General features: G+C 46.9%; 1 protein-coding gene across 8 annotated transcripts in view; it reads right to left on the reverse strand.

The window, feature by feature from the left end:
- Positions 1–27,424, reverse strand: part of THRAP3 (thyroid hormone receptor associated protein 3) — a 257,145-nt gene that overhangs the window by 54,374 nt on the left and 175,347 nt on the right. For all 8 annotated transcript variants that reach the window (XM_085647945.1, XM_085647942.1, XM_085647943.1 and 5 more), the window contains 2 exons: positions 6,306–6,387; positions 2,791–2,960 (listed from right to left, as the gene is read on the reverse strand). In XM_085647945.1, coding sequence (XP_085504071.1) covers positions 2,791–2,960; positions 6,306–6,387 — 252 coding nt within the window. The remainder of the gene's footprint in view (positions 1–2,790; positions 2,961–6,305; positions 6,388–27,424) is intronic.

Raw genomic sequence — 27,424 nt, forward strand, 5'->3', positions numbered from 1 at the left:
TCAACGCCCTCTTGGAAGATGTCGTCGGGATTTATGTCGCCGAGCGAGCCATGGTCCTTCGAGCGAGTCGATCCCGAATGGTCTTCTTAGAGAGGAAAGAGGCACAAGCTGAACAGTCTCTGGCCTCGTGCTCTGGTGAAAGGCAGAGGTTGCACACCTCATGCAGATCGGTGTGGGGAGACTTCAACCCACATTGAGGACACTTCTTGAACGGCGTCCTTTTTATGAGCCAGAAGCCAAGACCCAGGTAGGCCCGAAGGCCTTCGTCGACGATCGTAATCGAGGACTTTGATTTGGAGAGATACGCGACGATTAGGGTTCACGATCGAGACAATACCGTCGAAAGGGTGAAGGATTGCGCATTGAAGGTGGAATCGGTAACGGTTCCGAACTGGAGTGCGACAAACTCATCCTAGCCCGATGGCGGAAAAAAAAACAATCTGAGGATGGAGCCGATGCCCATGTGAACTGTAGTCCAAAGGAGGAGTCACCTATACCGTGACTTCCAAAGACTTTTTCAGGACAAAAACAAGTGCAAACATCCGGGCCCAACACCAGATGGCGATCTATGCTAAGCGTGTGATCTGCAGCTCCTATGCCTCGAACATATAATTCTACGCTTATGTAAAAAAGATACAAATACAAAGTTATAAGGGGTTTAAAAAAAATCTTAATGATGGAATGACATTGAGGTGCGTGTCAGATCGCATTGATGTTTAACAAAACAGGAAGAAAAAAACAAGGCAGCTGAGTGGAAGTTTTATATATTGTGATTTTCGATACTAGCCTTTCTGAAATCAACAATACATAAGAGCAATCTAATGACCCCTGGATAGCTTGGGTGAGCATAAACAATATATCAGCAAAGGGCAACATTCCATATCTTACTGACAGATTTACTGACAAATATTAATCACATGGAAAAAAGCAGCTATTAATATTGGGTAACTAAATGAGAGAAAAGGCATAAAGAGATATTGACCGACACAAATAAAAGTGGTTTTTACTTGTAAACAAGAAACATCATGTGGGGTAACACAAGTTCTAGCATTCAGCACTTCAGTGACTTATAGCAGTCCCAAATGCTGTAGTCCATAACCAGGTCAAAGACAGCGTCAGTCCACCCTTGTATTGAAGTAAAATAATCAAGGAACAAAACACGCGTGATGAAACTTCTTGCACATTGACAAAGAATGGCTTGATTACACAGAAACAAGTGGTGGATGGATGGATGTCGACATTTCGATCTCTTAAATAATGAATATACAAGACCATTTTCAGGGCAATGCTTAGAGAATGAAAATGGATTTAAACTTGGACAAGCTGAGAAAGAATGATAAAATGCACCTACGCCATTTATACACGTGAACATTTCAAGAATCACTTGTGTATTACTGTGTGATAACTACTGCCAAACAATTATCAAAAGAAAGAAATTGAGTGAACAGACCAAACTGTCACTCAAAACAACTAAACCTCTCAATGCGGTTAAGTATGGGATAAAGATTCGGCCATGAAAACAGAGCCACAAAACTGAAGGAAAAAAATGAGTATGTTAGATTAATTCTTGAAGAATCTGGTTGTTCAAATTAGATTATGACCTTGAAACACCGCTGTCACAATATAGGAAGTAATTTTTTGTTGTGGATGTAATCATGTTCCTCTGTAATCATAAATTTACTTGCATACCAGGTACTTTGTTTTACTTTCTTTTCTGGCCAGGGATTCAGTATCGTTATGCCATATCTAATGGCGATGCACAGTCTAGTTTTTCAAACTCAAATAAGACCTTAAAATGGCCACCTCCACAACAGCATCTTGCTGTTTATGCCGGTATCCTGGATCTAAGGCCACAGAGTGGTGTCTTGCGTGGATTGTTGGAGCCTTTTCTGAAATCCTGAACTTGGTAAGCGCTGTTTATCATTGTCGGATATTCATCTTTGTCTTAACCTGTGCACAGTAACTTTTCAGCAATTTATGTAAAACAACTCAATTAGGAGTTCTGGTGAGGTTGACGTATAAAATATTCGTATTCGGTGTGCCTTCATTTTGATGTCGCGTTCATGGATATATATCACCTCAGAACTAGTTTTGGCAAAGCTAAAATTGTGTCACTAGCGCATATTGCATATTTTGAGTGGCACTTAAATATGTTCACTTAGTTTCTTTATCTTTTAATAATTGTTTGATGGCAACAGTTATGACACGGATACACAAGTGATTCTTGATATGTTCACATGTATAAATAAAAGGGGTGAATTTTATAATTCTATTGAGGTGTGTGTAATTCTGAAACCATTATCTTTCTTTTATTGGAAGTGAAACTACAGGGTATTGTGTTGTTGCTAAGCACAGTCCTTAAGATGGTCCACATATTAAGAGAACGAAACGACAATGTCAATCCATCACTTGTTTATCGATAATCAAGCCATTCTTTGCATATGGCTTTAGTCATCCAATAACCACTTTAGAAGCTTCAGAACTCGGGACACCAATCTGCTCATTTGAATGATCGGTGGCAGAAGGTCACTGTCATATGTCAGCAAATTAAAGTCTTAACACTTGCTCAGAAGCATTTGCATGCATGCATTTCAAACTAATGGGCGACTACTACTATATAGTTGCTGTAGTGACTCGCAATTTTGGCATGGCACAAAAGGCAGTTACTGAAAGCACTTAGCTTCTACTGGTGCATCAGATTTAGCAATCATTTAAAATAAGAAAAACTATCATTGCTTCTGAAACATCACACTAGAAATAGCTTTTAAATACAGTCCTAATATGACATACTTGTGCTTCTTAGATCCCTTGCGGGACTTGGCCGGTTTCTCAACTGATCTCTCCCGTGAACGGCTGGAATCCCTGGAATCTGGGGATTCACGTGAACGCCCTCGCTTGTGCTCCTTATGTTTTTTACGCTTTTCATTTTCCGCTGGTTCGTCCTTACATTTCCCTTCAGTCTGGAAAAAAAGGCCACTTACAGGTGAGATTTCGGCTAAGGGCTAACACTTGAGCAATAATTAGTTTTAAGTGAAACAATTTAGTTTCTGCAACAGTGTTTTTACTTTTGTGCTTAACATGAGATCGGAGAGAGAACACATATTGATGCAAAATTAGAAAAAGATAACAGATTAAGATAACTCTTGCTGCTCTGACTTAAACATCAACGTCCACCACATTATTATGCATGGTTATCAGCAAGACCACTGTAATTATGCAGCACGAGGGGGCCAAATTATGCGGCAGGGTAGGGAAAATTATGCCCCAAGAAAAGGCAAATTATGCATTCTAATGTAGCACATTTTATAATCGAATTAGCTCATTTTTCATCATTGTCGTTTTAAAACTTGGTAGCACTTTGAGCATTTGTTGCACCTCATTAGTACCAGTGTAACACCCAAATATAGCAATAAGCAACACAAAGGTGATCAGTTCAGCTTTGCAAAGGGCCTTGCACCACGCAGCAACATGAGTCGCTGCATTTTTAGTAACTCTTGAACTGTATAAACCAGAAACAATTTTTTTGTTGAAATCTGCAGATTATGCAGCAGATTGATTAGGTGGCACATCTATAATTATGCGAAAATCTTCATGGTGCACAATCGCATAATTCCAGTGGCCCTGGTTATCCGGTACTTCAAGTGCTAAAAGGTGGTTAATTTACCAAAAGGTATGCTAAATGTAGAGCAAACTATGCATTAGCTCAGTTCTAACTATTCCTGAATGGAAAGAGAAGATTTATGAGTTCAGGCAAATGAATTTCAAGAGTAATTTTGAATCAGTTTGTTTTCTCTCTAAGGCACATACAGATTAATAACAGAATTATAAGTAAAAATAATTTATATCTATTTCCAAACTCTGCTTTTCAAGTCTTACTGGTCGAGGTCAAGCATTCTACAGTATGCACCATACTCTGGATACAAGGTTTGAGAAAATAAGGTGCTGCTTTAATGGGGCCATGTCTAATGCTACACAACTTAAAGAAATATTGAGTGCTCAAACTTTGAGCAGGTACAGCAAATAGATTTTTACCAACTGTCACAGCAAAACCTTTCAACCCTCTGCCTCTTTGGCAGGCATCCAGAAGGATGGCATATGTATTATTTATTCCTGCATCAAATCACTATAAGAATCCTCCTTATTTTACAATTCCCTGCATACTACATTTTAGAATGGTTACCTTCGTTTTCTGGACAGCTCCTACTTTATGTTCAATTTTCTCAAGTTGCATTAAATTACTCCATTATTCACTTACTTTCAACATTATTTTGTCTATCCAATGTCAGAATCTAGTTAAGGTAATGTGCAACTTTGGTTAAAATCAGTTTGTAGAAATACTCCCGATGCTGGACAACCTGCTACAATGGATAGTATTGTTTCCCTTTCAGAAAAGTGCCAATTTCCGCACGCTTTCCCTGGTTACAGAAGATCCTACTTTAAAAGCAACAACCTCACAGTTCTTGAGTACACATGAAGACAGCTCTTTGCAAAATTAATCTACAATTGATTAAGTTCTTTTTCCGTTTTAATTTAGTGTTTTGATTAGCAGTACATTACAGGGCACTATGTCAAAATGCATCCTTAGATTATCATCCTCTCTCAACAGTGCTATGAATATAACAGAACACAATGGAAAATAAATTATGGTCTATAATAGATATCTTTGGGCGGATCCCAGCAAAAACACTTTATTCAGAATAAACCAGACCATATCACCAACCTCTTAATCTAACCCCATATAAACAAACCAAAACCAGGTAAACTCAATGGAGTCAGAGACCAGTATAAATGCATTCAATTTTCAGTAGGGTTTAGAATATTAATTCAAGGATAACACTCTCCTACTTAACACTGAAATGCATCAGTCTAAATCTTCCATAAAGCAGTATAAATTCAACCCAACTGATTGTATGGAGTCAATACTTTGATAAACAATGTTGAACTGTGATTTTAGAACTGTGAACACAAAATAAAAATCTAAAGACTGTTCAAGTGCAAAATCGTCAACCATTAAGACGCAAAGGCTTGAAAAAGACATAACGCCATAGCAAATGCTATGTCTGGGTGATCTGACTTTTCTACAAACCTGGAATAGGAGTGGGGTGACAAGCTAATGATTTGCAAACTGGCTAGAAGTGAAAACTTCCATTAGTGATAGTTTTAGCAGAAGGTCCACCTTGCTCAGAGAAAACAGAGGTGAAATCTAGTATAAAGGGCCCGGAAGCAGCTCAATAGAAAGACCAAAGTGACCACAGCAGCTTTAATAAAGTAGCTCAATGTAGATTCTGCCCCTCGGTTCCTACATTAGGTCTCAATTTCCCACCTGCTTCTTCTCAAAGGTATAAAACATCTTGCATGCTCACTGGGATGCAAGAGTCCATGTTCTGTTCGGAAGAATGAACTTTGCTCAGTACTGTATTTTACATTCAAACAATGACTGGACCATCCTGAACAAGGGACAACTATTTGAAAAAAGTGTATTGCTACAATGACAGGCAAAACGATGTTTAAACTGTCTTCCCTATCAATGCATTTTTGGCAACAAACAACTGTATTCAACATGGTCTAATAAAAGTACAATTCAGATCTTTGCTATGAATGCTGAATACAAAGAGAAAATGAGTATTCACATTACAAGTGCAAGACAGACGTTAAGACACTTGTGGGATTAAAAAATAATCTAGAAGCCATTACCATTTTTTTAATACAACAAACTCCAAATAACTTCAGTAAAATTACTAATTAGGACTATCATGAATGATACCAGTAGATTTCTGTCCACTTTGGGCTCCTAAGTTTTAAAGCAAAAATTATTTAACATTTTCTTAAAAATATGATAAGCAACAAGGAGCAATGAAAACAAAAACATATGCACGGTGTTAAAAATCTAATGAGCAATTACGTACTTTGTTCCGACATTAAATTGTAACAGTTTTCCATTGACATGCATGGAGTTTGCAAACATGGTTGGTAATATTGCATGTATACAATTGATGTAATACTTACACGCAGAAATAACAACCACAACAAGTTTCTTCTCATCAGGGGCACTTGAGTTCCAAAAATCCTTTTTTCAAGCTCACCTCAATTGATTTTTTGGGCTCATTTTTACCATATTCTAACCACTTCACAAAGGTTGTGTTGATATATTTAATAAACATTATACCCTTTGTAGATCATTTTAGAATTATGCACATCCTTAAAAGAAAAACACAAACTTAAGTCGAGAGCAAGAAAAGCAACGTTTTTAAAGATAATACCCAATGTACAACAATTCTGCATGGTTTAAAAAAAAAATACTTTACCTTGTTGCCTGATTCCTTGGAGATCTTTGCTTCTTCATGAGCAAAGCCTTTTCTAAACGCTGTGGGGGATATATCAATCCTCCTAAAAAGAAGAATCAAGAAAGCGAGGTCATGAATCTAACGAAACCATTTGGTATCTTGAAAGAATTGGTGTTTATATCAACCAGGCCTCACAAAAAAGATAGTGCTTTGTAAGATCAGCCAAAAAGGACAACTTTCTAATTTACAGTGTGGAAAACATGTCATTACCTGTATTGCAGGATTTTCAAAGAAAATTCTGTGCAATTTAGAGCATATTCAAAAGAAACTTTCCGTATGAAAGACTAATTTGCCATTCGAGCAGCTCAGTGAGAAAAAAAGTAAATACTGCCAAGGACCTGAGTCCTTGGTACCCCTCCCCAGCCGAAAAGCGTGGTTAAGAATCTGGGAGTTCTGATAAGACAGCACCCTTTCTTTAGAGGTGCAGGCCAAGGCTGTGGCAGGCACCTGTTTTTGTCTTTTACGTGGCTTGAAACCTATTTTGGGATTCTTTGACGCACCAGACAAACGATTGTTCAATCTACCGTGTTGTCAAGTCTAGACTATTGTAATGGGCTAATACTTGGGGCCAACACAGCTGTGACGAAAATACTTCCAACAGGCTCAGAATGCAGCTGCCCGCACGCTTTTTGCACTACCTAAAAATTGCCATGCCTCTGACCTCCTTTGACCGCTTCACTGGTTACCTATAGAACAGAGAGTTTACTTTAAGACACTATAGACCACACTTAAGATTCTGCATGGCCTGGGTCCGCAAATTTGGAGCGAGATTTGTTCGCTGTATACTCAGGCTTGAGCCATGCGCTCCGCGGACCTGCACCTGGCCTGTGTCCCGTAGGTGCGCAGGACCGGAGCAGGAGGGCGCTCTTTCAGGGAATTGGCACCTGCCCTCTGGAATTCCATCCCTCTTGCTGCCCGCAAGACCATTGGTCTTTTAGGAAAATGATTAAGACGTGGCTTTTCTCCAACCTTTAGCCAACCCGCTTCTCTGTCCACCTCAATCTGATTTAGCGCTGGGACGCACCGTTGCTGGGGCAGCCATGCGCTCTATAAGTGCTCATAACCTGATAAGCACCATCCATGAAACATTTCAAGTCAGCCATCTGAAGTGGTTTGAATTGCTACGTGTTTTTCTTTCCATTAATGTTTTGTGTATAAAGAGGCGAAAATGTAAAACTATTTCGATTAGGATTCTTTCCTAATGTTACTTACCTGTAACTTTAGTTTTCTTCAAGGGGGAATTCTACTCAGTCATAAGAACTGAGCTGTCCTACCTAAATGCAGGATTCCAGAGTGCTGTATAAAATATATTTTTAAATGTATTTATGCGCAAGACTTTTCAATAGAAAGTGTGCTTAGCATATTAAGAGGCAAAAATTCATTCTTTTTACAACAAACCTCCAATTAAAACAAATTATTAAATTAGCTCAAAATGAAAAGAAACCTCTTTCACGAGCCTTTTTTAAAGGGAAAAAATGGAAATTAAGGGCATTGTTCGCAGAGAGGCTGCCAAAAACATGAAAGCTGGCACTGCCGTTAAAGGCCTCACCATTCCTCCAGTGTCCTTTCATGCCCCACAGCAGACTGATCCTAGAGTACCAAACTAAACTTTATGGAGTTTCCTCCTACTGAAATCCCTCTTAAACCTTTTCAAAACCATGTCACTAGAGGTCACCAATAACCAGTAGTGTATTTCTTTTTTCTTGACAGAATCTTTGACTTTTTCACTCAACACATCTTCACTGAGCTTTTATCTTGGCGCAGGCTGGTCATTTCCCAACCAGACCCGTATGACCTTTGTATAGTGCGCCACCTGGATGCCTATTATTCTGAAGGCAGCCAAAGCCAGAACCCATCCAGGAGGAGAATCCTGAAGGACAGGCAGAACATCAGAATGCAGAGTCTACAGAATAGGTTCCAGGTAGTGGCTTCAGGACATTCAAAGGGCTGAGGAGGAGTTGTTCAACCTACCTCCGCTAATCCTTCACTCTAAGGACACCCAGAAGGAAAGTGCAAAAGAAAGGCAGCAGCAGACAAGAAAACATTCCCATTCGATACTCAATATCAACTAAAGGTCTCATCCAAAACTACTTATCGAAAACTGGGATTTGGGAATCCTCTCGAAAGTAGACATCAATGCATACAATACGCCCCCCCAACACTAAGGCCACGTAGGACAGACAACCTAAGGTACCAAAGGTACCACACCATCAAAGCTTTCATCAACACTGATGCAGACTGCACTGTACTGTTCCATTTAGTTAATATATTTGGCAATCAAAGGTATGAAGCAAAAGCATGTAAAATGTTCCTCGACCAGCTTGCCAGTTAGCATTTACTGCTAACCATTTTGCAGAACCTGGATGCAAAGTCCAAGCATTTATTCTAGTTTCCATTTGCAAATACCTGCTGATTTCACAAGTCTTGAAACAATCCTACCATTACAAATTAAACCCTAAGTATGACTGTTTTCTAGCACAAGTCTGCTAAATGTATCAATTTCAGCATTTTGGACACAGGGCGGGGAACTATCAATACCATTTTGAACTTAAATCAATGGTGTCCTTCATCCTGTCCCTTTCCAGTTTGCTTAAATCAAATCGTACAAATAAGACATCTGTCACAATAACATGAATGGGAAGGAATATGCTACTTACCAGTATGCATCTGTTCTTGGCATGTAGAGCTGCAGATCTATACACTGTGCATAGATCGCCATCTGGTGTTGGGCCCGGACGTTTGCAGTTTGTTTTTCTTCTTGGACAGTGTTTGGGAAGTCACAAGTTCGGTGACTCCTCCTTCGGTCCGTACTGCGCATGGGCTTCGGCTCCATCCTCAGATTGTTTTTCGCCAGCAGGGAAAAGATGGAGCGTAGTGATAATAGTAAAGAAACCCATGTGTGTTGTATCTAAATAAGATGGGACTGGAACGGATACAGGTAGCCGGGGAGGCGGCTGGGCGTGTATAGATCTGCAGCTCTACATGCCAAGAACAGATGCCTACTGGTAAGTAGCATATTAAGTTCAAGGCATATGAGCTGCAGATTATACACTGTGCATAGATTATATAGCAGTACCCAACCTTAGCGGCGACCACCGGTATCCGTTGCAGTGGTTTGAAACAGTGTTTTTAATACAGCCTGGCCCACACTAGCTTGTTTGGCGTGCACATCTACACAGTAATGTTTTGTGAAGGTGTGCGGTGTTGACCATGTGGCTGCTTTGCAGATGTCATCTAAGGGTATGTTACCTAGAAACGCCATAGAAGCCCCTATCTTTCTTGTAGAGTGGGCTTTAGGTGGAACAGATAATGTTCTTTTTGCTTTGTGATAGCAAATTTGTATGCACTTTACAATCCACCTAGCTATCCCCGATTTTGAGATGGGGTTGCCCTTATGTGGTGGAGAGAACGAGACAAACAGCTGTTTAGTCTTTCTAAAAGATTGCGTTCTTTGTATATAGTAAAGTAAAGCCCTTTTAACATCAAGTGTATGTAGAGCCCTTTCTGCAACAGATTGAGGTTGCGAGAAAAAAAAACGGTAATTCCACCGATTGAGATGGAAGGGGGAAATGACCTTGGGCAGAAATTTTGGATTTGTGCGAAGTATCACCTTATTGTGATGTATCTGTAGAAAAGGTTCTTGTGTAGTGAACGCTTGTATTTCACTAACCCTTCTAAGGGAAGTGATATCTACGAGAAAAGCTGTTCTCCAAGTAAGGAACTGTAGCTCACATTTATTCATTGGTTCGAAAGGCGGTCCCATCAGCCTTGTAAGAACTACGTTTAGATTCCACACGGGTGAGGGTGGTGCTCTGGGTGGAATTACTCTTTTAAGGCCTTCCATGAAAGCTTTAATAGTAGGCACTCTGAAAAGTGATAAATGCTGTCTGTTTTGCAGGTAAGCAGCAATTGCTGCTAGGTGTAAACGGATGGATGTGTATGCCAGGTTACACCTTTGTAGATGGAGCAGGTAACATATGATGTGCTGTATGGATACATCTAAAGGGTTGATTGTATTGTTACGGCAGTAAACAACAAATCTTTTCCACTTTGCGGCATAGCATGCTCGAGTGGTAGGACGTCTGGCTTCCCTGATAATGTTCATGCAATCAGGGGGAAGGTTAAGGTATCCAAATTCTAAGATTTCAGGAGCCAGATCGCAAGATTGAGCTGAGCTGGGTCCGGGTGCCCGATTTCTCCATGGTTCTGGGTTAGAAGGCATGGGGACAGGTGTAGTTTTTGGTGTGGTACCACTGAGAGCTGTAGTAGTGTGGTGTACCACGGCTGCCTGGCCCATGTTGGTGCTACCAGAATGAGTGTGAGGGAGTGCTGTTGTAGCTTCCTTACCACTAATGGAATTAGCGGGAGAGGTGGAAAGGCGTATGCAAATTTGCCTGACCAGTTCATCCATATCGCATTGCCTTTGGACAATGGGTGTGGGTATCTGGCGGCGAAGCTTGGGCATTTTTTGTTTTCGTTGGTGGCGAAGAGGTCTATCTGAGGATGCCTCCACTTGTGAAAGAATGGGTGAAGAACTTGTGGGTGCAGTTCCCATTCGTGCATTTGCTGCGTTTGTCTGCTGAGCAGATCTGCCATGGTGTTTTGTATCCCTGAGACGTGTTGTGCCAGGAGAAAGACTTTTTGCGGGATTGCCCATCTCCATATGCTCTGTGCTAACCGAGAGAGCTGTGGAGAGTGTGTCCCCCCCCCCCTGTTTTTGAATGTAGTACATTGCAGTCATATTGTCTGTGCGAATGAGGACTGCTTTGGCTGAGACTTGTTTCTGAAATGATTTTAGGGCTAGAAAGATCGCCAATAACTCCAGATGGTTTATGTGGAGTAACTTTGTTGTGGCGTCCATATACCTTGCACTGTGAGGTGTAATAGATGCGCTCCCCAACCGGAGAGCGATGCGTCCGTTGTTAGAATTACCTGAGGAACCGGGTCCAGGAACGGTCGCCCTTTGGAAAGATTTGTGGTGTTCCACCACTGCAGAGAGCGATGGGTGCGACCCTCCACCAACACCAGATCCGTCAGTTGCCCCTGGGCCTGGTTCCACTGGCGTGCTAGGCACTCTTGGAGTGGACGCATGTGGAGTCTTGCATGAGGCACTATGAAGATGCAAGATGCCATCATCCCTATTAGCTTCATAAACACTCTTGCTGGGAGAGAGTGCCGAGGAATGAATCTTTGACGCAAGGCTTGTATGCTTGCGATTCTGGCTGAATTGGGATAGGCTATAGCTTTTGAGGTGTCTATAGTGGCACCGAGGTATTGCTTTGTGTGAGACGGTATCAGCTGGGACTTTTGGTGGTTCACCGTGAAACCTAGCGGGTGAAGTAGTTGGATGGTAGTGTTTGTATGTTGCACACATTGGTTGTAGGACGTGGCTTTTATTAGCCAGTCGTCCAGGTAGGGGAAGACGTGAATGTTTTGTCTTCTGAGGTGTGCCGCCACTACTGCTAGGCATTTGGTGAACACTCTTGGTGCGGTTGTGACCCCGAAGGGGAGAACCTTGAACTGATAATGTTGGCCGTCCACTACAAATCTGAGGTACTTTCTGTGAGAAGGGTGTATTGGAATATGAAAGTATGTGTCTTTCAAGTCCAGTGTGGTGAGAAAATCGTTCTGGCAGAGGAGTGGGAGAACTTGTTGGAGAGTTACCATGTGAAAATGGTCTGAATGTATGTATGCATTTAGAGGCCGGAGGTCTAGAATGGGTCGTAGAGTCTCGTCTCTTTTTGGTATCAGAAAGTACAGAGAGTAGACCCCTAAATTTTGTTGATTGATGGGGACCTGCTCTATAGCCTGTTTTTGCAGGAGGGAGATTACCTCTTGTTTCAGCAATGTGGAATGTTCTTGCGACATTGTACGGTGCCTGGGTGGAATATTTGGGGGTGTGGATGTTAATTCGAGACACTACCCTGACCGAATAATTTGGGTCACCCATTTGTCTGATGTTATGGTCTCCCAGGTTTGAAAGAAGTTTTGTAGTCTGCCCCCGACTGGAGTGGAATGGTCTGGGGGAGCGGGGGAAAGTCATTGTGTAGGCGGTGTGGCAGAACGGGCGGTGTTGGTTTTGCCCCTGCCTTTATTATTGTTTCCTCTATATCCACCTCTTTGATAGCCCTTTGTGAAGGTAGTCTGAGGAGGGGACTTGTAGGATGTGGAGGGGTTCTTGGCAGAGTAGCCCCTGCCAGTGCCTCGAAAGGAGGCGCGGCGAAAAGAGCGTCTAGGAGGGTGGGACTGTAATGCTCCCATAGACTTCGCCGTATCTATCTTTTTTCATTTTTTCCAGGGCTTTGTCTACTTTCGGGCCAAATAAGTGTTGTTGGTCAAAAGGGTGGTTTAGTATAGATGCTTGTACCTCTGGCTTAAAGCCTGAGATTCTGAGCCAGGCGTGGCGGCGAAGCAGAACACTGGTGTTTATAGCCCTGGAAGCTGTGTCTGCTGCATCAAGTGCACATTTAATAGAGGTGTTGGTAATGGTCTTTCCCTCTTGTATTAGTTTATGAGCCCTATTTTTAGATGTTGCATGATAGTCTCCAGCTCATCATAGTGCGCTCTGTCGTACCTTGCCAACAGCGCTTGCGTGTTGGCGATACGCCACATATTGGCAGCTTGCGAGGCAGTGCGTTTGCCTGACGCGTCTAGGAGCTTGGACTCCTTATCGGGTGGTGGAGCCTCACCCGATGACCGAGAATTGGACCGCTTCCTAGCTGTGGATACCACTAATGAGTCGAAGGGTGCAGGTCCTTTAATATAGGCAGGATCTGTGGGGGCGGCCTTATATTTTTTCTCTATTCTGGGGTTTAAGACCCTAGCCCTGACTGGGTCTTTGAAAACCTCTGCTGTATGTTTGGTCACCCCTTTAAGCATGGGTAGTATGGCAGTAGATTTATCTGCGATGTCAAAGGTATCAAGTAGGAAGTCTTCCTCAACTGGATCACTGTGTAACCCCACCCCATGATAATGTGCCGCCCGTTGTAACAAGTGGTGGAACCCCAAGGAGTCCTCTGGTGGAGATGGCCTGGATGGATAAAGATCATCCTGAGGCACATCTGGGACGTCTGGATTATGATAATCCTCCCATGGGTCTGGTGTTCCCGGAGGGGTGGGGTCTTGTGGGGTATCTGTTGGATCATAGTATGGATCCCCTTGGTCATCAGGGTCTGGAGACGGGGTTGGAGAGCGATGAGGCAAGGGTGGAGGGGGCGGAGATGGGGGAGGTGGAGGCGGTGGGGAGGGTACTCTGAAAGGGGATGTGGCAGAGTCCTTCCGTTTTGGCGGTGGAGGAGGAGCTGGCTTGTCTAAATGTCTTTTCTTTGAAGACAAAGTCAAATGTCCAGTCTTTGGATCCTTTGTTAAAGTCTTTTGTCGAGGATCTGGCGTGAATAGTTCCTCCGGCACCGATTGGTCTGTTGGCGCCGATGTTTTCGGGGCCGACTGCTTCTTTGGTTTATCTATGCCATGCTTTTGCGGGGCCTCTGATTTTTCTTTCGGTGCCGAGGCAGGTTTCGGCACGGGAGTTTCGGCGCCGAGGGATTTATGTTTGGTCGGCACCGAGAGGCCAGGTTTCGACACCGATGGCTTCGGAACGGAGCTTGGTGTGGGTTTCTTCGGTGCCGAAGGGTGTTTTTCGGCACCGCTAGTAGGCTGGCTCGAGCCCGAGCCGCCGGGAGACTTATGATGCCTCTTCACCGGGCCCGAAGGTGGGGTGATGGAAGCGGTATGTTTGGTTTTGCCTAGGCCCGGAGGCGAAGGTGTAACCGGAGTCTTTCGGTGTGGGCGCGGGAGTGGGAGGGGGTAGAGTACTCACGACCCTCTGCGCCGGTGTGATCTCTTTCACGTCGGAGTCGTCGGCCTCGGAAGCGCTGACGAGGTCGCCTTCCTGTTCGGTGTGCTGCTGTCCCGAAGCTCCGATGTCTTCTCCGAAGAGGTCAGGTGGAGCCGAGGTCGATGAGTGCGCCATGGTGCGTCTAGCTCTTCGATCCCGAATAGTCTTTTTCAATCGAAAAGACTTGCAGGCGGGGCAGTCTCGGGCCATGTGTTCGGGAGAGAGGCAGAGGTTGCACACCTGATGTAAATCGGTGTGGGGAAATTTAGACCCACATTTAGGGCACTTCTTAAAGGGAGTCCTTTCCATCGGCCGAGACCGGAGTCGAGATAGGCCCGGAGTCGAGATAGGCCCGGAGGCTGCCGCCGATGCCTGGAATCGAAGAAGTGCCGAAGAGAGAGATAAAGAAGATGATTTTGTCTGAAGAATCTCGATGGACGAGGATTTTTCGTCGAAGGTCGAACTGGAAAGGTTCTAAGCCGGAGCACGAAGTATTACATCCGAGCCCGATGGCGGAAAAAAACAATCTGAGGATGGAGCCGAAGCCCATGTGCAGTACGGACCGAAGGAGGAGTCACCGAACTCGTGACTTCCAAACACTGTCCAAGAAGAAAATCAAACTGCAAACATCCGGGCCCAACACCAGATGGCGATCTATGCACAGTGTATAATCTGCAGCTCATATGCCTCGAACAAAGGAATTCAAGGGCCAGATGAAATGCCCTCGATTTCCAAGACTGTAAGTGGATTATTGAAGAGACCAGGATTCCTGGACATAGAGGTTTGCAATCAGAGGTCACAATCACATTAAGGAAGTTTAAGAGCGCGCATGTTGCACATAGACCACCCACACACCAATAATTTTCTACATTGATGGGTCGTTCTGATGAAATAAATGTAGATTACCAATGAGTTCAGGAGGGAGGACATTGGCCAATTGTTGAACATAATTACCAGAAGAAAAAGCCATATTTTATGTATAGTGCTTACAATGAAGGAACAGGATTTCATCTGGGTCCCCAAAATTGATCCAGGATATTGGAGGTACTGCACTGACTTGCTGAGGGTATTCTGGACCCCTCAGGTAAAGCAATACATTGGAGATGGCATGGAAATGCTGGTCTGCATTCAGAAAGAAGTTGATTTCTGAACCAATTACCTTATTTTGGATCCAAGTGTGAAGTGAAGAAACTACCAGTATGTAGACGGATAATGTGCATAAGTCTTATTTCAGGCTGATAGAAGAACCTTGTACACATAGTAGTGTTTTCTTATATATTTCAAACTTAAAGGTTTCCTTGAAATATGTAAGTATGCACCCTAAAGAGGATATGCAAAAATCCAGTTCCCTTGAAGCTGAAGGAAGACCCGTTTAACGGCAAGCATTCAGACCCTCTGGTTTGCTGGTCTTTATTCCTTTTTCAGACTTTCCTTTTATCAGCTTGTATTTATTTAATGTAGATGTACATGTTGGGTGTGTTCTCTACATTTTGTGGCTTGGATCAGATTTACAAATTGTTCTGAAGTGCCAAATGACAGGCCTCAAAAAACAGTTCCTGGTTATGAAAGTAGTGCTTAAAGGACCTCTGAAGTATTAAAGAACTTGATTTTCTGATATTTAAATCTGTTCTCAAGCAGCACTGTTTCAATATATTCATGAACACGAAAGTAACTTAACAGTTACAAAACTCACAAGGCTCCAATCAACAGGTGGGCAGTGGCCATCAATCCGGGGCATTTTGTTCTCGATGGAATGCAATTCAAAGAATCAGCAGCTAGCACTAATTTAGGCAGGTTTTGAAACAATTCTATAGGATGTGTTGAATAAGGATGCAACACCTGCTTCAGCAACACAATCCCTTTTCTCGGAAGACTCAATGTTAAAGATTGGATAAGTTGTACTCTATGGAAACAGTGGTAAAGGAGGACTAAATTTACATCTATTTTGCACAATGTTTATAGGCCACTTTTGTTTAGTCATGCTACCAGACAGTTTGAACATAAAACTATCATGGAACGACTAACAAGGAAATGGCAAGAGTATGTTTGGTGTTGCCAGGTTCTTCCATGCCAACAATAAATACTTGTTGCCTCTGCACTTATCCAGTCGAAGGCTGGTAGCAGTAAGGTTTTTCTGCTGCTGTGAATGTTTTTAGAGGGTTGAGATATTTATTAGTAAAACATTTTTCTGAATACCAGTAGTTTGTTTTATGAAACTTTCTTATAGCCTAATCATTGAAGTGTGTACACCTTAGACTTTGATCAGTGCATATCAAAATCTGCGCACATCCCAAACAAAGTCTTCGAAAGAGGTCTTTCAAACTCAACAAGGATTGCTTTAAATATTCTGTGGCTAAATCCAAAATGTGACCTGCAGCACTCACTAATGACTAGGGGGACTATGAGACTTATCCATTCAATCACATGGGAAATACTCTACGAACATATGAATGAAATTCATGCAGATCCCTCTTTCAAATAGCAGCCTTTGTGGTAGCCAGCGTTATGAAGATGTCCACTCTGAATCTAGGAGGCCAGAGACTAACCAAAATAGTAGTTCTGAATAAGTGGATGATGCACAGTTTTGAAAACGAATAGTTTCTTACCTGTCGGTGTAGTTTTGCAGCTTGAAGATCTTTCTGGATTCACTATGCTGTGCATTATTCCGCGATCTTGTGGTTGGGTCCGGATTCGTAGTCTTTTCTTTGTTTTGTTTTTTTTGTATCCCAGGTGGGCGTCGACGTCCACCATTTGGTGCACCTCCCGTGACGTCGTCGTGCTTCCTGCGGAAGTCCCACCTTTGGGGCGCCATCTTCGGGTTCTTTTTTCCTTTCCTCTTTTTTTTTTTTTATTTTTTTTTTAACCCTAGGCGATTGATTAATCCTTCTTGTCCCTTTATCTGTATGTTTTCATTTCTTTGATCTTTTCCATTTTACCCCCTCTTCCTCCAGCCTCATCTTCCTGGCGGAGGTGGGTGGGTTCGCTAGTGAATCCAGAAAGATCTTCAAGCTGCAAAACTACACCGACAGGTAAGAAACTATTCGTTTTGCAGCGTGAATCTTTCTGGATTCACTATGCTGTGCATAGACTTTGTAGCGGTTTTCCTAATTGTGTGGCGGCTGGGTGGTAGATGAGCGTTGGTCGTTGAAAATGTGCTGAAGCACCTTCTGTCCAACCTGTGCTTCCTTGTTCATCTGAATGTCCACGTAGTAGTGTTTCGTGAACGTGTGCACAGATGCCCAAGTTGCCGCGAGGCATATGTCCTGGATGGGCGTGTTCGCCAGGAAGGCCACGGTGGCCCCTTTCTTCCTTGTGGAGTGAGCCTGCGGCCCCTTCGCTAGCTCCTGTCCAGCTTGTTTGTGGCAGAATTGAATAGTGAGGGCAATCCACCTTGCGATGGTGCCCTTAGTCACTGGCCTACCCATGAAGCTAGTAGCAAAGGACACAAACAGCTGTTTCGACTTCCTGAGTTCCTTGGTTCTCTCAATGTAGTGCATCACCGCTCTTCTGGCATCGAGGGTGTGCAGTGCCTTTTCTGCGTTTGTAGTCGGGTTTTGGAAGAAACTTGGTATCTGGATACTCTGATTCATGTGGAACGCCGACACTACCTTGGGCATGAAGTGTGGGTCCGTTCTCAGGACTATTCTATCTTTGTGAATCTGAATGTAGGGTTCCTGCAGCGTTAGTGCTTGAAGCTCGCTCACCCTGCGTAGTGAGGTTATGGCCACCAGAAAGGCTGTTTTCATAGTCAACATCTGCAGTGTGGCCTTGTGAATGGGTTCAAACGGTGCCTTCATGAGCTCCGTCAGGACCACATTCAGATTCCATGCCGGCGGCGGCAACCTTTTCGGGGGGGCCATCCTTTTGGCTCCTTCCATGAATCTCCTCACCACCTGCGAGCTGAAGAAACTTCCACCTTTTTCACCTCTGGTGTAGGCCACGATGGCTGCTAGGTGTACCCTTAGTGAGCTCGAGCAGAGGTTACTCTTTAGAAGGTGTGTGAGGTACCTCAGTACTGTTGAGTCTCTTGTCATTCTGTTTTGCAGGCCCTTTTTCCGGCACCACACAGTGAACCTCTTCCATTTTGCGCTGTAGCATTTTCGTGTAGTTGGTTTCCTCGCCTCCCGTAGCACCCGCATCGTGCTCGGCGGCAATCTTAGGTGTGCGAACTCTAGGTCTTCAGGAGCCATGCCGCCAGGTTGAGGGTCTCTGGCTCTGGGTGCAGGACCTCTCCGTTTTGCATTGAGAGCAGGTCCTTCCTCCTCTCGAACCTGTATGGGTCGCCGTGTGCCATTTCTTGAATTTGTGAGAACCATGTCTGCCTCGCCCACTGCGGAGCCACCAGGATCAGGGTCATGTTGCTGGTTCTGCACTTGTCGAGCACTCTGTGCAACAGGGGTATCGGTGGAAAGGCGTAGGCAAATGTCCTCGACCAGCTTATCCATAGGGCATTTCCCTTGGATTGCTGATCTGGTTGCCTGGACGCGAAGCTTTGGCATTTTGCATTGTGGCGTGTTGCAAAAAGGTCTATTGTGGGAGTCCCCCATCTCCGGAAGAGTTTCTCCGTTTCCTGGCCATTGAGCTCCCACTCGTGTGATGCTGAGGTCTGCCTGCTTAGCCAGTCTGCCTCCACATTGTCCTTCCCCGGTAGGTGAATTGCCAGTAGATCTATCCTGAGAGGTATGGCCCATCTCCAAATCTCCTGAGCTAGGGATGAGAGCGGGAACGACTGTGTCCCCCCTTGTTTGTTGATGTAGAACATCGCCGTGGTGTTGTCTGTTTGGACCAACACCCTCTTGTTGAACAGGTGCCTCTGGAATGCCTTCAGGGCTAGCAGGATTGTTTTCAACTCGAGGTAGTTGATATGGCGGACCGCATCTGCTGGGGTCCATAGACCCCTCACTCTGAGGTTGTCCATGTGCGCTCCCCATCCCTTTTGCGATGCGTCCGTGGTAATGGTCACTGTTGGGATTGGTGGTGTCAGGCTTCTCCCTGCTGTTATGTTGTCTCTGTTCCACCAAGTTATCTCCTCCTGCACTGCGTGCGTAACAACCACTAGATCCTCCCAACTTCCGTTTGCTTGTGACCATTGTTGTTGTAGCCATTCCTGGAATGGTCTCATGTGCAGGCGTACATTCGGCACCAGCTGGATACAGGACGCCATCATCCCCATCATCTTGCTCACAGCCCTGTCAGAGCTCGCCCCTTCTGTTAGAGCTTCGCCTCCTTCAGTAGAGCCTCTGTCCTCCTGTCGCTGGGCACTACTGTACTGTTGCGGGAGTTGATCTTTGCCCCCAGGAAAATCTTCACCTGCTCCGGTTCCATCGATGATTTTCCCCAGTGGATCGAGAATCCCAGATTCGGGAGGGTGTCTGTTACGCGTTTTGCGTGCCTCTCGCACTTTCCGCGTGAGTTTGCCTTGACCAGCCAGTCGTCCAAGTAGGGGTAGACATGTATTCCCTGCCTTCGTAGGTGCGCCGCTACCGCCGACAGGCATTTTGTAAAGACCCTTGGTGCTGATTTTAATCCGAAGGCCAGGGTCGTGAACTGGTAGTGTTCTTGTTCGATGTTGAATCTTAGAAGGCCCTTGTGCCTTCTGTTTATTGGGATGTGAAGGTAGGCATCCTTGAGGTCCACGGTGACCATGAAGTCCCCTTCTCTTATCTGCGGCAGAACCTCCTGCAGTGAAGTCATTTTGAACCTTTGCGTTCTGATGAACTTGTTTAGGTAACGGAGGTCTAGTATGGGTCTGAGGTCTCCGTCTACCTTCGGAACCACGAAGTAGTTTGAGTAGACCCCTTTGTTGCGTTCTCTGAACGGCACTGTCTCTATGGCTCCCTTTTGCAGGAGTTTCCGCGTTTCTTCTCTGAGTATTGCCAGTTCTTGGGCCGATCTCAGTCTTCCCTTTGGTTTTCTGTTTGGAGGTCTTTTCTCCAAATCTACGCAGTATCCGTACTGCACAACGTTCCGTATCCACTTGTCTGTGGTTATACGCCGCCACTCCTGAAGGTAGAACCTCAGCCTTCCGCCTACTGGTGTCGTATGCTCGTAGGCTCTTGAATCTTCTCTTCCCCCTGATGACACTTTTTTGCGCCTCACCCTTGGGGTCCTGACGAGGGTAGGCGACCTCTTGCGTGCTGAGTCACTTCGTCGAGGGCTGTTCGCCCCCTCTCCTCCTTTGGCCACGTCCGTTCCCTCTCCCGCGAAAGGACTGGCCCCGAGGTTGATATTGCCAGTTTTGCTTTTGCTGACCTTGTCCGTGACCTTCAACCTGCTGACTTTGTTGGAACGCCTGGTGCGACGTCCCCTGCTGGCTTCCTCCCCTACCGTAGGGTCTCCTCGAGGGATTTCCTCGCCTCATTCCCCTCAGCTGTAGGGCCCCCATGGACCTCGCCGTCTCGTTTTCCTTTTTCAGCTGGGTGAGCTTGTCGTCCACTGTTGCTCCGAACAGTGTCTCTCCGTTGAAGGGGGTGCCAAGGATGTTGTTCTGCACTTCCGGTTTGAATCCCGAGATTCTTAGCCATGCATGCCTCCTCTCTGTGACCCCTATGGCCATGAGTCTTGCTGAAGTCTCTGCCCCATCCAACGCCGTCTTTATACAGGAGTTGGCGATGTTCTTGCCTTCGTCTATCAGGTGAGAGGCTCTCTGGCGGTATTCTTCGGGGAGGTGCTTTACTAGCTCCCCCATCTCATCCCAGTGCTGGTATTGGTGTCTATTGAGGAGTGCATTTGAATTCGCCATGCGCCAGTGCATTGCGGCGTTCCTCTCGACCTTTCTTCCTGTGAGGTCAATCCTCCTGCTCTCCTTATCCGGAGGTGGGCCCGAAGTTGCTGGTACGTTGGCCCTTCTCCTGGCCGTGGAGGCTATGATGGAGTCCGCGGTCACGCTACCCTTGATGTAAGGGGGGTCCAGGGAGGAGTGCTTATATTTCTTCTCTGTCCTGGGCGTGATCGACCGGCAGGTCGCAGGTTCCTTGAAGGCTTCTCTCCCCTGATTCATCACGCTTTGAAGCATGGGGAGGAACTGGCTCCTTGTCTGGATGGGGAGCAGTGTCTCGACGAGAAAATCGGCTTTCGGTTTCTCCTCGTCGAGTTTGACGCCGAAGGCCATTGCTGTGCTCCTGACCACCATATTGTAGACCCCGATGTCGTCGGGTGGCGAAGGCCTCGAAGGGTACGTGTCCACGGGCTCCTCCGGGTTTTCGGTGTCGAGATCGTGCCATTCGACGTCGTTGCTGGTAGATGCCGCCGATTCGTAGAACGACCGTTGGTCTTCTTCCTCGGCTTCTCCCTCATAATAGGGCTCTTCTTCCTCTTCGAGATCCCTTGTCAGCCCTTCGGTGTCGAACTCGTCTTCGACCTCACCGACGTCCGCCGATCAAACCGTTGGAATCTTGAACTCCTTCATCCTGGCGTCGAACTCCTTCCTTTGAAATATGTTCTCCATTTCGGCCTCGAGCCGCCTCTTCTTTTTCTCCATCTCGGAGATGCTTTCGGCGTCGACCGCGGGTCTTTTCGATGAAACTTGCGTCGACGTCGAACGTTCTTTCTGCGTCGATCGGCCCGTTTCATGGGATGCTTTCGACGACCCTTGCCTTTCGGCGTCTTTCGGCACCAGGGAGTCCTTTTCTAAGGATCCGCTCGGCCTCTTGTCCGTGGCTCCCCCTTTGGACGTCGAAGTTTTCGGCGCCGGGGCTCCCTTCGTGGACTTTGACTCAGATTTTCTCGAGTCACCCTCGTGTTGTCGAGGTACTTTCTGTTTTGTGCTCGACGATTCTCTTACCTCGTCTTCTTTTTTCTTGTCGGTCTCTACGACCGTGAAGTTTTCGGCTGTCTCGGCGACGTTGTCCTTGTCGTCCGTGGAGAGGCCCAGATCGTAGAGCGTCGGGGGCTTCCCCTTGCCATCCATGTTGGCGTTGGCTCTTCTCTGCCGCTCTCTCACCCTGAGTGTCTTCGGCGCGAAGGCTGAGCAGGCGTTGCAGTCGATACTCTGGTGATCTACCGGTAGGCAGAGGTTGCAGACCGGATGCTGGTCTTTCTGCGCGAACTTGTGGTGGCAGTTTGGGCAGAACTTGAATGGCGTCTTGTCCATTGCGCTCAGGGTCTCTGAGCGTGCATTCTCCAAGGCCGTCGAAGAAAAGGGCGCTGGTCCTCCTTTCTTCGCGCTCCTGATGAAATCTCTTCCTTTCCTGATATCTTCTAGTGATTCTATCGACGAAACTCGCTTTTCTTCCTTCTTCCTTCGAGTGTAATTCTGGAGCTTCCCGATGACGATCCAGACCCAACGGCGGAAAAAAGAATCTGAAGATGGCGCCCCAAAGGTGGGACTTCCGCAGGAAGCACGACGACGTCACGGGAGGTGCACCAAATGGTGGACGTCGACGCCCACCTGGGCTACAAAAAAAAAAAAAACACAAAGAAAAGACTACGAATCCGGACCCAACCACAAGATCGCGGAATAATGCACAGCATAGTGAATCCAGAAAGATTCACGCTGCAAAACTACCAGAGATGATGCTAGTGCCTTTAAATATGGGGACAGTCAACTTAGTTGCTCACACATGGAAACAGACGGGCTTGTCAAATGGCAAAGGTCGTGGAGCATGTCAGGAGAGGCCAATTTTTTGGGGGGTGGGGAGGTGGAGAGGGTCCAAGGCAACTCAGAAGCCTCCATCAGAAGTCATGTAACATGCCTGGAGTTCAAGATCTTAGCCTTGATGGACAGCTTCTCCCTGAACAAACCAGTTACTTACCTTCGGTAACAATAGATCAGTAAGAGACATTAGTTGAAGATTCCTTACCTTAGAATTACCCCCAGGCATCAGACTGGATCCGAAGACTTTCTTCAGCAGTACCTCTGCGCGTCAGTAGGTGGCATCGGTCGAATTCGTAGTCGTCCTTGGCGCCATGATCGCCAAAATGACATCCCGGTATATACTTACATGCCGCCCCTGTGCGCGGACGTCAGATCATTACACAACATTCCACAACCAGAAGCGCAGAGCCATGCAAGACACTGCCCACTGGTGCACACAACTAGAGCCCAGAAAGGGAGTCCCTTACCCTAGGAGTCAGTTTGCAGAACGGGGAGGATGGGTGGGGCAGTAAGGAATCTATAATTAATATATGTCTCTCAAAGCTATATCGTTACCGAAGGTAAGTAACTTGTTCATCAGACACACTATTAGTTATAGATTCCTTACCTTAGAATAGATACCCCAGCAATACCAACCCCGCAGGTGGGTCTGCGAACCAAGTTCACACCAGAAGTCCTGGAGAACTGAACAGCCAAAGAAGCCGTCTCTCCGGACTTGGCTATCCAGGCAGTAATGTTTAGTGAACGTATGCAATGATGCCCATGTCGCTGCCTGGCAGATGTCATTGAGGGAGACTCCACGTCCCAACGCAGTAGTGGCTGCAGTCGTCCTGGTGGAATGGGCGTGCAACCCTACTGGAGGCTCCTTTTTGGCCAAGTAAAAACAGATTTTAATGCAAAGAACGACAAGAGATGGTTTGTTTTTGCCCAACTTTTCTTGGCGCCCACATAGCAAAGAAAGCTGATCATCCTCCCGGAATGGTTTTGTGCGATCCAGATAAACATGATGCAAACACAAGGAGATGAAACTTTTCAGACACTCAACCACAGTCACAGATCTGGGCTGAATCCATCATCGTTCTTTAGCGCACTTCGCCACCCCAGTTCAGACACAGCTATATGCAAATCAGTCTTGACCCTGTGCCTCATGGGAACAGTCCAACCCAAACTGCCAAGCCATGTCTTCCCTGGACCGGAAACAAGCATCCTGGGACAGATTTCGGGCTAACAGCGACTCATCAGCCAGGCTAGCTTGAATCCAGTGACAAAGTGAGCAAGGGACCCATGTCTGGGCATACCCTGCCAACTTAGGGCGAACAAAGCAAACACAAGGAGATGATGTACGGAGCACTGAAACTTTCCAGACATTCACCCCAGTCACTGATCTGGGTTGAATCAATCATTCTTTGACTGATTTGCATATGGCTGGGTCCAAAGTGGAATGGCACGCGAGCAAAAAACGATGGATTTAGGCACAGATCTCTGTACAGGGGTGAATGTATGACATTGTTCTGCATTCTGTCCTTCAATTGTTCTTTTTCCAGATAAAATGATAGCACAGATTTTGGATCCAGGCGGTGGTGCCTCTCCTCTTTAGAAGGATGCCGGGGTGGGAAGAAGGTGGTCAAAGTGATTGTCTGTCCTATGTGGAAAGAGGTAACCACTTTGGGAAGAAAAGAAGTTCGAGCTCGAAGGACAACCCTAACCGGATGACCAGCAAGGAAAGGAGGTTTACAAGTAAGAGCCTGAAGCTCACTCACCTCGCGAGAAGGTGATGGCAACTAGAAAAGCAGTCTTCAAGGTCAAGAGTCTGAGAGGACAATTATGTAGTGGCTCGAAAGAAGCACACATGAGGTAGGTTAAGACCAGATTCAAGTCCCACTGGGGCATTACAAAAGGAATAGTAGGAAAAATGTGAGTAATGCCCTTAAGAAATCTAATTACAATAGGGGACTTGAAATGAGAAGGCTGATCAGGAAGGCGAAGAAAGGCAGAAATGGCAGATTGATCGCCTTTAAGAGTGCCCAGACCAGAGCCCTGCTGGGCCAAGTAAAGAAGGAAGAGGAGAAGGGTAGAAAGGGGATCCACAGCCTTTGCTGTGTACCATGCCACAAATGTGTTCCATCTAAAGGCGTATATCATTTTAGTGGAGGGACGCCTGGCTGCCAAGATGACATTCAGACTTCAAGAGGAAGGTCAAAAGCGGTCAATCACCGCCGCTCAATCTCCACGCAAGGAGGTGGAGGCTAGACAGGTTCGAGTGGAGGACTGTCCCCTGCTGCTACAACAGAAGATCCTCCCAAAGAGACAGACTGAACAGAGTATCAATGGTCATTTTCAAGTACTCGGGATACCAGACCCTACGTCCCCAATCCGGAGCCACAAGGATGACTTGGGCCTGGTCGCGCTTGATCTTCAGCACTCTGGGCAGAAGTGGTATAGGCAGAAAGGCGTATAGAAGACCACAACTCCACTCGCGACGAAAAGCGTCGCTGAGCGAGTGCCGCCTTGGAAATTCCAATGCGCAGAACTGCAGACATTGCGCATTCTCTTTGGTGGCAAACAGATCTAACCAAGGCTCTCCCCAATGCTGAAAGAGACCTTGCACCACCTCCGAGTGAAGACGCCATTCGTGATCCATCATGCCCCGTCTGCTGAGTTAGTCTGCTCTGGTTTTCAGGGAACCTGCCGGTTGTTGAACCACCAGGGACATGCCCTGATGTTCCAGCCACGTCCAGAGGCGGAGAGCCTCAAGACATAGGGTTATCGACCCCACCACGCCCGGTTTGTTGCAGTACCACATGGCGGTGAGGTTGTCCATTAACACTTGCACTACTCTCAATTTGACCAAATGGAATGTTTTCAGTGCAAGACGGATCACCCGGAGCGCCAGCAGGTTGATGTGGAGCCCTGACTCCAGAGGCCTCTGATCTCCACCTCTCCCATGTGGCACCCCCATCCCAGAAGTGACGCATCGGTCACCACTGAAGTCTGGTTGGGGAAGGGAGAGGATCTGTCATCAACCCAATCCTGGTTTGTTAGCCACCACTGCAATTGATGTGCAGTGCCCTCCAAGATCTGGACGACATCAGAAATATTGCCCCGATGCTGGACCCACGGGAACTTTAGGTCCCACTGCAAGCCCGCATATGCCACCTGGCATAATCCATCAGGAGGATGCAGGAGGCCATGGGGCTCAGCAGCCTCAGGGTCATTCTCACCGAAACCAGGCATAGAGGCTGTATCATAGCCAGAATATCCTGGACTCGCTGTTCGGGAGAACAGGCCTAAACTGCACTGTATCCAGAACTGCCTTGATGAAAAGGAGCAGAGAGAAAATCAGGAGAGGTAGGGGGGAGGTAGTCTCGAAGGGGGGGGGGGGGGGGGGAGAACAGGGGGGGAGGTAGTCTCGAAGGGGGGGGGGAGGTAGTCTCGGAGGGGGGGGGGGAAGAGGTAGTCTCGAGTAGGGGGGGGTAGAGGTAGTCTCGAAGGGGGGGGGGGAGAGGTAGTCTCGAGTAGGGGGGGGTAGAGGTAGTCTTGAAGGGGGGGGGTAGAGGTAGTCTCGAGTAGGGGGGGGTAGAGGTAGTCTTGAAGGGGGGGGGTAGAGGTAGTCTTGAAGGGGGGAGAGGTAGTCTCGAAGGGGGGGAGAGGTAGTCTCGAAGGGGGGGGAGAGGTAGTCTCGAAGGGGGGGGAGAGGTAGTCTCGAAGGGGGGGGAGAGGTAGTCTCGAAGGGGGGGGAGAGGTAGTCTCGAAGGGGGGGAGAGGTAGTCTCGAAGGGGGGGAGAGGTAGTCTCGAAGGGGGGGAGAGGTAGTCTCGAAGGGGGGGAGAGGTAGTCTCGAAGGGGGGGAGAGGTAGTCTCGAAGGGGGGGAGAGGTAGTCTCGAAGGGGGGGAGAGGTAGTCTCGAAGGGGGGGAGAGGTAGTCTCGAAGGGGGGGGAGAGGTAGTCTCGAAGGGGGGGGAGAGGTAGTCTCGAAGGGGGGGGAGAGGTAGTCTCGAAGGGGGGGAGAGGTAGTCTCGAAGGGGGGGGAGAGGTAGTCTCGAAGGGGGGGAGAGGTAGTCTCGAAGGGGGGGGAGAGGTAGTCTCGAAGGGGGGGGAGAGGTAGTCTCGAAGGTGGGGAGAGGTAGTCTCGAAGGGGGGGGAGGTAGTCTCGAAGGGGGGGGAGGTAGTCTCGAAGGGGGGGAGAGGTAGTCTCGAAGGGGGGGAGAGGTAGTCTCGAAGGGGGGGGAGAGGTAGTCTCGAAGGGGGGGAGAGGTAGTCTCGAAGGGGGGGAGAGGTAGTCTCGAAGGGGGGGAGAGGTAGTCTCGAAGGGGGGGGAGAGGTAGTCTCGAAGGGGGGGGGAGAGGTAGTCTCGAAGGGGGGGGAGAGGTAGTCTCGAAGGGGGGAGGAGAGGTAGCCTCGAAGGGGGGAGGAGAGGTAGTCTCGAAGGGGGGAGGAGAGGTAGTCTCGAAGGGGGGGGGGGGGGAGAGGTAGTCTCGAAGGGGTGGGAGGGGGGGGGGGGGGGGGGAAGAGGTAGTCTCGAAGGGGAGGGAGTTGCCCCTTCGTACTATGTGCAAAACCCACCTGCCAGACGCGATGTTGTGCAAGTGGGGGAGGTGATGGTGGATCCTGAAACCCACTGGCAACTGGTGGCCCTGAAAAGTCAGAC

The sequence above is a fragment of the Triturus cristatus genome, chromosome 3_2 (genome assembly GCF_964204655.1).
Source record: "Triturus cristatus chromosome 3_2, aTriCri1.1, whole genome shotgun sequence".
NCBI lineage: Eukaryota > Metazoa > Chordata > Amphibia > Caudata > Salamandridae > Triturus > Triturus cristatus.